Source organism: Podarcis melisellensis (genome assembly GCF_964234715.1).
Source record: "Podarcis melisellensis genome assembly, chromosome: Z".
NCBI lineage: Eukaryota > Metazoa > Chordata > Lepidosauria > Squamata > Lacertidae > Podarcis > Podarcis melisellensis.
This window is the reverse complement of record NC_138547.1, coordinates 36,414,914-36,428,410: the sequence shown is the minus strand read 5'-3', so window position 1 is coordinate 36,428,410 and position 13,497 is coordinate 36,414,914. Positions and strand designations below refer to the sequence as shown.

At 42.1% G+C, this 13,497-nt stretch overlaps 1 protein-coding gene across 3 annotated transcripts in view; it reads left to right on the top strand.

Annotated features, from left to right (window-relative positions):
• Positions 1-13,497, top strand: part of PCDH11X (protocadherin 11 X-linked) — a 749,953-nt gene that overhangs the window by 250,752 nt on the left and 485,704 nt on the right. The window contains exon 5 of one of the 3 annotated variants that reach the window (XM_081897550.1): positions 6,245-6,346. The exons of the other annotated variants lie outside the window; for them this stretch is intronic. Coding sequence (XP_081753676.1) covers positions 6,245-6,337 — 93 coding nt within the window. The 3' untranslated portion in view covers positions 6,338-6,346. The remainder of the gene's footprint in view (positions 1-6,244; positions 6,347-13,497) is intronic. 3 annotated transcript variants of the gene reach the window in all.

Here is a 13,497-nt window from a genome sequence, read left to right as displayed (position 1 = left end):
CTGCCATCTGTAACTTAAACAATTTGAGAAATAGATTTCTGCTCCTGCTCTGCCCCCCCACAATGAACAGCTGAAAAATACCATACTCTCCAAAACATGTGTCAATATTTTTAAATATATAGCCAAATGAAGGGTGCACATAGTTTTAATATAATAGGCACTGTTGACACTAAGGAGCTCATCTTGACATAAGGTCAAAATGGAAGACTGGATGTGGAGGGGTTTGTTTTTAACAAAAAAATTACTTGCTTTATGCCTTCCTTGAAATAGCTATTTCGGGAGTTAAATACCCAGTGTCCTTAAAGCAGTGTCTTTTCTACTGCTACAATGTCAAGATAACATATTTTTAAATGTCAAGGTGTGTGTTTCTATGTTATTCATGCTTGAGATAGTCTCAGTGTGCCTGCTTTAGGCAACATTTCATGGTTCCTAGTGAATATTACAATTTCTACCTACAACTTCGCCATCTCTTAGAATTCAGGATTTGTTCTGCTTCATCTCACCTAAGGCTGGCCTACTTTGAAGATTGTTTGATTTTTGGCTTTCAAAGTGCTGTAACATTTCACCAGTTACTTTGCTCTGCACTTAACCAGGCTTCCTTTGCTTTTGAGTTTAACTGTGAATCAGGCATTTCCCCTCCATTCTGTCTAGATAACTTCATTGTTTATACCACTGGTGTGGATAGCATGTTTCCTTCCAAGGTGTTGTTGGAATCTAGCTCTGATCACCTCCAGTCAGCATGGCCAATGGACAAGAGCAGTGGGAGTTGGAGTCCAATAATATCTAGATGGACATGGCGGGTGGCGCTGTGGTTTAAACCACTGCACTGCTTGGACTTGACGATCGAAAGGTCGGCGGTTCGAGGCCCCACGACAGGGTGAGCTCCCATTGCTCAGTCCCAGCTCCTGCCAACCTAGCAGTTCAAAAGCACGCCAAAAAGTGCAAGTAGATAAATAGGTACCGCTCCAGCAGGAAGGTAAATGGCATTTCTGTGCGCTGCTCTGGCTCCATCAGAGGAAGTGGACAAATGCCAGCTCCCTCGGCCTGTAAAGCGAGATGAGCGCCACAATCCCAGAGTCATTCGCGACTAGACTTAACTGTCAGGGGTACCTTTACCTTTACCTTTAACTATTCCACGGATAACAATACCAAAAGATTGTTGGTTTGGAAACTCAGTTACTTAGACATTGATTGGTTAGGATCTTCTTTATAAAACAACAACTCCTGGTACAATTTGTAAACATATATTTAATAACACTTTGTTCTGTACTGGTCAGTTCTCATCTGGAATATTGCATACAGTTCAGGATGCTACACTTTAATAATGATGAAGACAATGTTGGAACAGGTACAGAGAAGGGCAGTGAAAATGGCCCACAGTCTGGAAACAAGTTTTGTGCAGAAAGGTTGAAGAAATTGGGTATGTTTAGCCAAGAGAAGAGAAAGCTTGGGTGTGGGTTTGGTTAGGAAGTATGATCATACACTTTAAACACCTAAAGGACTGTCATGAAAGAGGTCAAATCTATTAGGCCTCAATTATAAGAAGCTAGATTTTATTTGAATAGTTTTCTAAAATAGTAGATCTGCAGTCCTAAAAGGGGGTGGGGAGAGAACTGACAGCATGCTGGCCAAGTGGAAGTGAGGAACCCCTCCATCATGTCTTTCTCTTTTTCTCCTTTAGTGATTCCCCCCTATTGTGAATAATGGGGATTGGGTAGCAATGCTACAGTATATGCTCACATGGTTCTCTTCCTAGAGCAGAGGAATAGCAATTCAGAAGGTTATGGTTCCTTCATGCAACCCATCACACAGACCTTTTTGGGGCCTTATCTGTGTCAGAGCCATGTGGCGAGCATCACATATGTTTTTGTGGTGGCAGAGAGGGGACATCAGATGTCAAATCTCCTGCCACAATATTTGACATCTCTTTCTGCCCCTTGGAGAGGAGATTCAAAGATTCCTATAGCCCCCTGGACACCTTCATAGACCATAGGATTTAAAGGTGAGAGCATCAATTTTAAACCTTTTCAGACACAGATCCATCTTTAACTCAAACATGCATCTGGAGGACCCACCTTTTAACACATTACCCTTTATTTACATGGAGGTAGTGCTGCTTTTTCAACCCACCTTAGATCAAGCTTCAACCTAGTTGTGGGTCATGTTGGTGATCAATAGCTTGGGCTGTTCCTCACTGGAGGTCTTCAAGCAAGGTCAGATAGTCTATGTTGGAAATGTTCTAGATCTGGATTTCCTGCAGGAACCAGTGGGTTGGAACAGATGGCCTACTAAGGTCCCATCAACATATAAACACATGCTGCCATCAGCTGGAGGCAGAATTTAGCATATCAGAGCATGAACTTGAGGGTTTAAATCCCTGGCTCAAATCGTAGCTCACAAAATTAGAAGAGTGGTCTTAGGCAACCCAGTGTCTGTCAGCCTTTATAATTCCAGTCTAGAATATACAGCTCTTTTGATAGTATGCATGACGCTCTGCAAAAATGCTATAGGATTTTACTATTTTGTTTTATTTTTGTCTCTGGAATAACATCCGAAGGAGTGCAGAGATGGCATTTCCTGTATCTATCTACGCTATATGTTTTGCAGAGAAAGAAAGAAAGAAAAATCATGACTGCCCTATGATTGTACTGTCTGCGCCAGTACAAGAATGTGCACTTTTATTTATTGCTTCAAATCAGGGAAGCAGCCTTGCATCACGATTAAAATGGAGGCCGTCAGTTGTACCAGAGCATTTAGGATTGTATGACAATATGAATAATTTACCACTTGCTGAGGTTTCCCCCTCCCTTTCCATTCCTGCTTTCTTTATATATTCATTTAAAGAAAAAAGTAATTGGATTTCCTGCTATTGAGAATGTGGCAAGATGGTAATTGTAGGTTTAAAGTAGAGGGGGGAGAATTTTTTGACACACATACATCTTGGCAGTAGCACTGTGAAATGGTGTGGAATTCAGGAGAACACATGCCCATAGGATGAAAAACTAATTAACAACATTGTTAGATGAAATGAGGAGAGGCTACCTATTTAAATGAAGTCAGAATATCTTATTATTTCAACAGATCCATCTTTTCCTTCATGGCCCTGACACTGAGTGAATGCAAGATAAGCATTGACCATGTGTTTAAAAGCAGATCCACAACCATACACATTTCTTCCCCCAGGGAATCCTGGGAACTGTAGTTTGTTATGGGTACTGGGGATTGTGGCTCTGTGAGGGGAAAACTGCAGCTCCCGAGATTCCTTGGGGGAAGTAATGTACTTTAAATTTGTGCTGGATGTTTTTTCAAGTGCATGGTGTGAATCTGCACTATGTTTCGAAAATGGCCTCCAAAATGGCAAGGAGAACGTTAGCACTCTCCTTCTTCAGTGTGGGGAAAGGAAGGCAACATCATGGGTCATGGATTTGCATAACACGCAGATACTAATTTCTATGTAAAGATGCAGATCTGGAAACAGAAATGCAATAGATCTCACCATCATGGAGGAAACCGAGACCAAGCGAACAATGTGTTTGTTCCATGTTCTGTACATCCCATCCAGGTGTGACCTGTTGATGGGCAATTTCAAAGTCCCAGTTCCTTTCCCTTCATAAGGGTTTGTATATTTAAATAGGACTTCAACTGGAAAGGCCTTTGCAAAAGGGGATTCCTTTAAAAAGAGAACTGTAACATAGAACATACATAGTGTTTACACAATCACCTAAATAACACAGACATAATTCAGAGAGAAAAGAATTCCAACAACAAAGACCCAGTGTATTATTTGAGAAAAAAGAAAATAGGTTTTGTTTCTCTTACTCTCAGCCATGTACATAATGTGGAGGCATTCAACTAAGCATACAACTAAGCATAAAAACTCCCTCCAAACTACTCAGCCAATCAGGGCATGCCACTTTGCCTGGATTTTGGTGAAAGCTGTGAAGGGAAAGAGACCCAGAAGACACCCTGGCATCCATAACTAGACAAAGCACCAAATGCCACAAGATAGTTGCACTACTTCCAATCCCAGAACATCAAAACACCAAGACGGGAAAATCAACTTCTGTGGAATGTTGCTTTGGCACAAGCCTAATTTTACACCGCTAAACCCACTGTACACATAAGGTATTTATGTAGCACCATTTTTGTTGACTGCTCAGGATTGCAAAAGAAGGAAGGAAGGAAGGAAGGAAGGAAGGAAGGAAGGAAGGGAGGGAGGGAGGGAGGGAGGGAGGGAGGGAGGGAGGGAGGGAGGGAGGGAGGGAGGGGTTTTCAAGTCATTGGCATTACAGTGGTACCTTGGGTTAAGAACTTAATTCATTCCACAGGTCCGTTCTTAACCTGAAACTGTTCTCTACTTCTGTTCTCATCCTGAAGTAAAGTTTTTAACCTGAAGCACTATTTCTGGGTTAGCAGAATCTGTAACCTGAAGCATATGTAACCTGAAGCATATTTAACCCGAGGTGCCACTGTATTAAGTTAGAGTCGTTCATTTCAATGGGTCTACTTTGACTGAAAGTCAGTTGAATACCATCCAACTGAGCAGGTGAGGAGAAAGTTAGGTTATTGTCCAAAGGTCAGTGCATGGCCTGGAAGTATTTCTGGACCACTTGGGGCATTGGCATGCCTCTTGCCCTCCTTAGGCCTTGAGTGGATCACCCATGAAGACTAAGCATGCAGGCCAAAGGCTGCTGTGGTTCAAGCTTTGACTGGCTAATCCAGGCTACAAAACTCACTATTGATTGTGGGTGAGAAGCAACTTTGTTAGTTATGTGGTGCTATTTTTAGAATTGGAACTTGTGTTGGCACCTATAGACACCTAAAATTAATGTTGACTTTGTTATCTGCATGAATGACAGCAATAAATTAACTCCCCAGTGCAGCAAACATTAACTTTACTATTCATCTTGACAGAAATGTTGATTCTATTAATACGGATGACTAGAATAAATTGCATGAAGGGCAACGTTTTGTTCATAATGACATTGTTTTCAAGTGAGATGTTTAATACATATTTATTTGCTCCATTATTGATGGTTGCCTCCACTCTGCTGTAATGGAATTCATATTGTATTGACCACGCACTTTTTTTTTAAAAAAAGGTAGTTTAAAATAAGATTTTTTGAAAGAAATGAAATATCGTAATATCATAACTAATCTCAATACTTACCAGGATGCTTTAAGGGTGTTTATGAAGCCATCAAAACTCCCGTGAACAATGTACTTCTTGATAAAAATGACAATGCCTCTGTATGAGCATTAATCAAGAAAAATTAGTGTCACAAGTAACATTAATTCGATTGTCAAACTGAATTAAATTCTTTTGCATGATTTCTTTCTCTTTTCTTATTAAGCTTAACTAGTGGTGTATATACCGATGAAAATACAGGTGTATTACAGATTGTTTTTACTGGTCCGATTTTCCTTTTCAACAAGTTTCATACTGCATAAGTAGGTAAAACTGGAGCTCGTAAAAGCTTGTTTAAATTTAATTTAAATGGTGCTGAATGTTGCTAGATTTTATGGGTCACTGAATACATTCATATAGTGAGCTTCTGTTTTTCCTCCAGCTGTCTTTGAATATAATGTCAGATACTAAGCCTGAAATTGTCGTGGAATTTTCTAAGCATTGCTTCATCTCCCGCCCCACAAACAAACCTACTCAATTTAATTTAATTTAATTTTAGGTACTGTGGCTTAAAGCGCCACAACTCTCCCTCTCTCTGTTTTAAAGAGAATAGGATGCCCTAACCCAAAATATCTTGTGGTCAAGTAATTTCCTGCTGTAAGCATAAGAAGTTGGTAGTTACTCCCCAAAAGGGCAAATTCACTGAAAAATCATTCTACACAAACTCTACTGAGTGCTATGCGATGTTGCTATGGGTGGTATTCAGCAAAGGTTTGCTCAGTGTAGGGTCATTGAAATTAATGGCTATGACCACCGTAATTTTAAAAGGCCCACTTTGAGTAAAACTTACTTGAATGCTCCCAATATTTGTAAATATTTATTCCCTGTGACCTAGCATTGAGACCGCCACCTTCACAGGATAGGAAACCTGCCTTTTAATGAACATATACTATATATTTTGGAAAGCTCATGGTTTGTTAATTTGGCTGATTTGAGATCAAAAGGCATGTTTCTGCCTATGTCTGGATACCATTGGATACAGTTTTGAATCAAGATGGTGGACTGGACTGTTTAAAACTGCATTGATCTTAATCCAATTTTGCATAATTTTTCCAGAGATCAAGGAGCAGGTATTCATCGGTTTGGATACAAAAGGACAGCATTGCGGACCCAGTCACAGTCACCCCATCCCCAGGGAGCAAGGCCTAGCTTATGAAGGTGAACAAGACAACATTCTGGAGTTTAAAAATGACCACAAGTTTATTGCTTCCAGATGTAGGCAAAGTTTGGCTTAGGCATTGGGTCTATATCCCTCTCAACCTTTGGGTGGAGGGCTAAGACATGACAGGATCAAGTCTAGGATTAATGGGTCCTCTGCAAGATGCAGGTCTAAACGAATGGTCCTCCCAAGCTGCTGGGGGGGGGAGTTCTATGGCCATCTGCCAGACGCCTTGACTTGTTGACAGAGACTTCAAACTAGACCCTCTAACGGGGTACCCCTGTGAACGCACCCTTCTGAGGTTGGGTTGATGCACCACTTCACCTCCCCACCTGATGTTAGACTAAAAGGATTCCACCCAAAGCTTTATCCACCAAAGTTGTGACTTTTGCTATGGGGAAGGCAACACCTGCAAATGGGGCCAATCTGTTTGCAGGCAAATTCCTTCCCAGCTCCGAAAGCGGCAACCATTATTTAACCACAGCAATGTCAGTAAATGCAGTGCCCAAGGAAGGAAGGAAGGAAGGAAGGAAGGAAGGAAGGAAGGAAGGAAGGAAGGAAGGTTAGCATATAAAACCCACAGCATAACTAAATGGGGGGAGGGAGGATTTGTTCTTTGGCCAACTGCAGTCCTGAAGTCAGTGCAGCTTGTCTTTTTATAGGTTAGGGGCAGACCAGGGTGAAGCCTGCTCTGCTCTGGTCCACTCCCAAGCCCCACCCACTCAGCCTGTCCGGATCGGCCAGAATTCAAATATCTGGATGGCGGGAAAGCCCACCACTCCAAGTGGCCGGCCTGGGGGTTCCCAACTGCCAGCCTTCTTGCCCAGCCTTGCTCCCTGGGGTTTGGGGCCTGCCACAACGGGCAACAACCACCACCCACCCCGGGACTAGGTAAGCATTTATTTTGAATCAATATGGCAGACTGAACATTTCAAAACTGCGCTGTTTTTTTGGTTTCTTATAATTCCTGAGCAATGCCCGGTACAAGGCTGCTAGTTGAAATCTAAATCAGTATTCTCAACTGGCATGTATTAAGATGCAGGGACAGGAAAATCCTCATAAACAGTGATATAGTGGGTCCTCCTCCATTGTTTGGGAGAGACTCTCTCTACCAGGATTGTCTCCATTCATGGTTATTCCACCTGTCTGCAGGAGAGAGAAAAGTGAGACAGTGGGCCTCCATCCATTGCATTAGCTGGAAGGAGCTGGAACCTATCCACCCATTTCCATCTTCATCTTCAACAATCTGGCTTAATCAATCAGGCAGTCAGTGGGAGCTGTGAGACAGAGATGCCTTCCCCATTAAGTTCAGCTGTGACCAGTGGCAGACCTACATTTTGGATGTCCTGAACCTTAAACTGTCATGGGGGCCCCTTTGCAACCAGCAATGTGGTTTTGGTAACCACTCTTATCTTCTTCAATGGGGTTGTTCCATGACAGATCACCACAAATTTTTTTATTAAAAAAAAACTACTCCAATTTTGCTTAAAATTGCTGTACGCCCCATCTTTACAACATCTGTGTTACTGATTCTCAAACTTTGCTATTGTTGGAATATATACAACAACAACAAATGATCAGTTTGAATTGAGTGATTCAAATCTGGTCTACTAGACCCAAATGTTTTACGCAATGTGGACTAAAATTGTTTCTGGGGCCCCTCTGATATTAGGGACCCTGAAGCTTAAGCTTCTTTAGTTTCATAGTAGATCTGCCCTTGGCTGTGGCCTGTTTCTGTTTAGCAAGCACCCTTCCAGCATGTTCATTACACAGTTTTAGCACAAGGCATCATTAAAGAGTTGATACCTTAAATTTGCATATTTTGCTGTTCTACCCTCATTCCCCTTTTCTTCCCATTTTGTCCACATCCTCCAGCATTTCATCCAGACAATAGGGGCATTCTTAGGGGCATCCCCTTTCTCACAGCAATAATCATGCCTTGATCTGTGATCCCGTCACTCTTCCATTACCCATTCCTGAAGCCTTTTCTCTGCCTGCAATACATTAAAGAAGCTATAACAATTTATCAAAACACACACAGTTATTAAAACACACATAACTCCCAAACCAATTTGGCAAACATTTTTTCAAAACTGGAATTTTGTGTCTATGTGCATGGATTTACATGGAATGGCACTGGAGTAAAAAGAAGCAGCTCTTCCCCGCCCCGCCCCACTGCCCTGACATAGAAATTCAGCTTCTAGGTCCAACATTTCCCCGGGATGCAAAATAAGACAGAAAGTGAGTTGGGTTGAGACAATGTCATTGGTGAGGAGGAAGAGGGGACAACTGAGATGCAGATTTGTGTCATCTCTCTTATAGAGTACTTTTGCAACAGGTCTGTTGGCCATTATTTCAAACTGCAGTGTTCTCTCTCTCTCTCTCTCTCTCTCTCTCTCTCTCTCTCTCTCTCTCTCTCTCTTTCACACACACACACACACTTCCTTGGTAGAAAAAAGCAGTGTATAAAGGAAACCATCAAATAGTCAACAATATAGCTGTGCCTTTTCAGGGCAGATTTGTGGTGGTTGTTTTAATACAGGTATTCAGCACCACCACTCAGCCCAGTATGGATTTAGACTGTAACATGGAGGGCATACCCTCCAACTTTTCCCAACCCAAATTTGGGAGACTCCCCACACACAATGCTGCTGCCCCACCAGACCACCATCTGTGTAAATCTAAACATCCCTTATAAAAAGGGAGAGTGGACGCCACACAAAAATGCCAACCCTTTGGACCAGAATTTTTTGCCTTATTTAAACAGCAACTTACTAGATTCTCCCAGGGAGGGAAATTTGGAGTCTGAAACAAGGGGCTGTTTAATTAGAAAGCAGGAGAACTTGATTACATAATATCAACTTCTGCATTCTAACCCAGAGGGATACACATTGTTTTAGCGTATGTATGTTATATATGTGTGTATATATATATATATATATGCATATATATGTTGATCAAACAAGTGGCCACTATTAGAAAGGACAGTTTAATTATGCAAGGGTTTAGTTGAATCTGGAAAGCAGCCTGGGGACAATATTTTTACAAATGCTTCCACATGTCAGCTTGGCATCCAAAGCCAAACACTTGTGCTATGAAATGAAGGCTGAAGCAAATACTCTAAAGAAAATGCTTGCAGCTTGGATAATGATGAATTGTTCTTTTAAAATCATCATTTCCCTGCCTGCTAAATGACAGCCCACAAGGATTCATTTCTTTTTTCCTTTCTTAAAAGAAGAAAAGAAAAGGCATATACTACAGCTTTCCCAGCCAACCTTGGAAGCTGCCTCGTACCAAGTCAGACCATTGGTCTGTCTAGCTCAGTGTTGTCTACATTAAGGGTGGGGAATCTGTTGCCTTCCTGATATTGTTGGCCTGCAACACTTGAGCTTGAGCCCAGGAACATCAGGAATGCAGATTCCTATTCTAATCTATGCTGATTGGCAGCAGCAATACAGGGTTTCAAACAGGAGTGTTTTCCAACCCTAACTGGAGGTGCCGGCAATTGCACCTGGAACCTTTTGCATGCAAAACATACTTATCATTTAAAAACAATTTATTTTTCACTATTGCACCTTAAGAAGATCAGATCGGCATATGTTAAAAACAGGAAAACCATGATAGTAGGCAAAATATATAGGAGGCCTCAAAGGAGTGGATTTAGAGAGAGAGATGATAGAGATAGAGATAGAGATAGAGATAGAAAGAGAGAGAGAGAGAGAGAGAGAGAGAGAGAGAGAGAGAGAGAGAGAGAGAGAGCGCACTCTACCACTCATCTCTGAGCCTTTTCTACACCCCTTGACTCAACAGCTGGAAATACTGTTTCTGGAAAAGTTGATCACCGGCAGCCTCTCTCAACTTTGGATTGCAGAATTCAAAGGTGTTGCATGAGCTGATATACCTGAGACAATGTACGAGAACACTGCATTTCTGATGCTTGTCCCTGACAAATAACTGCCTATGCCTTGTGATCTTGGGTTGTTGGTTTTTGGTTTTTTTGCATTTGAGGATCTTCATTGGTGTGATTTGTTAGCACTGCCACCCTGCAGAGTTCAGCTTCCTTCTCTAAGTCTCTAGAAATTAAATTTGTGGTGGGAAGCAGAGAAGGTCTTCTGCCTTGTTCCCCATAACTTCACTTCTCACAGTGAGGGAACCATCAGAAGGTCCTCAGAGCTGGACCTCAGTGTCCCAGTTTGAAGGATTGAGGATGGAGATGCACCTTCAGATATATGGGGCTGAGGCCTGTGTGCACAGATAATTTAACTGTACACTCATACAGTAATTCAAATGTGACATCCAATGAGTGTATAGGCCCTACCTATGTATATAACAGGGATATTCACACATTACTCTAAGAACAAGCACTAGAGGCATTCACCTTTTATGGTCAGTGAGTGCATAACTGTATATCTGTGTACACAGTAAGCTGAGCTGTGTAGCCACTCAATTATAAAAAGTGCCAGGAACACTGTTGCCACCTGGCACTTGCTCACTCTGCTCAGCTCCCTTTCCTCTCTGCCCTATCCCTATTTTCCAGAAACAGTCCGGGATTTACAGAAGCTGTCCTAGTTTCTGATTTGATCCTAGATTGTCCTGCTTTTCCTTAGGACACCCCTATTTTCATCGTAGAAATGTTGGTGGGTATGGTAGGATGTCCCTGTTTTCATTGGAGGGTATGGAGTTATGTGACCCCTGAGCCAAGGAGATAAGTAACTATACAACCTTCAGAAGACAGCTGAAGGCAGCCCTGTATAGTTTTATTATGTTTTTATATATGTTGGAAGCCACACAGAGTGGCTGGGGCAACCCAGTCAGAGTCAGATGGTACTACTACTACTATTTTCATCGGAGAAATGTTGGAGGGTATGTCATCAGAGCTCTGTTAGGGCTTGGGAGTAGGGGCGGGGAGTGAGCCAAGGAGGGAAGGGGGCCGTGCATGTTGGCTGGCTCTGCTCGCAGTCGAATCTCTTGTCATGCTCTGTGAATGTGCACCCTTCCTTCTCTCCAATACATTAATAAGCTTTTCTCTTCCACAAATACTACACACATAGAGAGAGTGGGTTTACTTGTTTGGGGTTTTTTTTTTTTGCATGTTGTTTTAATGAGCTGTCTGTTTGAAATGCTATTTGCACTTCTAAAGTTTTAAATTATGTATTGATATCTTGTATGCTGTTTACATTTTGATGTGGGGCCCCGTGCACAAGCTTGTGTGGAATATCCATTGGTTGGCCGCTGTGAGATATATATACCTGCATTCCTGTACCCGTGAAAATCTACGAAAGCATATATATATATATATATATATATATATATATATATCTCACAGAAAATATATATATATTTTCACCATGAAGGTGTTACAAAAAAGTGCTACACTTTTAACATTTGGGGAGAAAAGGTGCCGGAACTGTGTACCCTTGAGCACCCACAGAAAAAAAACTGTGGTTGACCAGCCAGTGGGGGAAGGGAGGCAGTTTCTATCCATTGGCACCTTGTGGGTGTTTCCCCTCTCCCATGTTTCCCTTGCAGCTGAGGCAAGTGGCTGACAGGGCCATGAAAAGGTGGCTTTGGAAGAGGGCAGTGATGACCATTGCTGCAGCTGCTGCTGCCACCCAGCCTCACCTACATCTCCCTTCCCCTCCTCAACCCCAAACCATGGGTCTCTCCACACCTGCCAGCCCTTGACATACATCCCACTTCTGCCACAAGTGGGAAGCCAGGAGCGAGAGCCTCCTCCACCACCACCACCACCTCCTGGCCCAACATAAGAGAGGAGGAGCCACCATCCACCACATTTGGTTCCACACTGGCTCCTCCCGAAATGTGATGCAACATCAAGCGTTGTAAGTGTGACATCACACATGTGACATCACATGTGTGCAAGTTGGTGCCTCTGTCCACAAGTGTTCACTTTTTCACACGGACACTTGTGTAGGGACAGCTTATACTTGTGTTCAGTGTAACATGTCTACAACCATGAAAGCTGAGTTGTACAAATGAAAAAGTGTACACTCTTTCACAAAAGCACTTATACCTGTGTAGAAACTGCTTGTGCCTGTGTAATGTGCAAACACTAGAGAACAAGCTTACAACATTTTTATATAAAACAGTAGTGGAGAACCTCACATGTCTAATTTGGCCCACAAGGCAATTCTCCCTAAGCCAGGTATCTTGCCCTATACCTGGACATCATATAAGTCAGGTGCAGTACAAGTAAAGAATAACGTAGAAAGAAAATGTAGGTAGATTGAGAAGTGCATTTGTTATAAAGAAGTGGGTTCATCTGCATTCAGATAAATACATTAAATGTATCTCTGTGTTAACTTTAGTAACTGGAACCAGGAGAATGGGGAAACTTATTTTATCATTTTAGAGAACAGTAAGGTAACTGCTGAACAAAACACATATTTCAAATGAAGTCAGAGAGGATTTTTGTTTGTTTGTTTCCTGTCTGATTTTTCACCTGGAGGATCTTTTCTTCATCTTTTCCTTCAAAGGTTGTCTCAACTTCATTTACAATTGCCAGAGGTGATGATAGCAAAACAAAGGCTTTCCATTTAGAATACTTTAAATAAGTTTTTGGGGTAGGGTTTTGTGTGGTTTTTTGTGGGGGGGGGGCAATTCACCAGAGTACACTGCCCACTCAATATTTCTTGCCGGAAAACCAAATTTGAGAAGGATGAAGAGACCCTGATTTTGGAAAGACTTGGTGTGCAAAAGATGGGTGGAGGGTGGAGAGTGGGAGGGGGAAAGAATATGAGATGGGAACACTTGGCAGGGGGGTGGAGCGGTGAAGGCTTCTGGCTTTCAGCTGGTGGCCTTTAAAAGGTTTTTTTCCATATAGAAAACCCCAAGAGGCAGAGTGATCCTAGCTGCAGAAGGCTTGTCACTTGCAAGGATAATGAATCCAGCCTGGAAGATAAATTGTTCGGCAGGAGGAAGGTGGCTGAAATTTTGATACAAGTGGTGTATGATCATGAGAGCTTTGTCTGTAATGATAACACAGCTGTTACTTCTTGAGGACTGAGCTGCCTCACCTTTAGTGGGCTATTTGTCTTCTTGACTCAAAGCATTATCCTTTTAAGTGACACTTTTTTTTCTTTTGGCCCTGATCTGCAGATTTGCTAGCAGAAGCCTGACTGTGAAACAG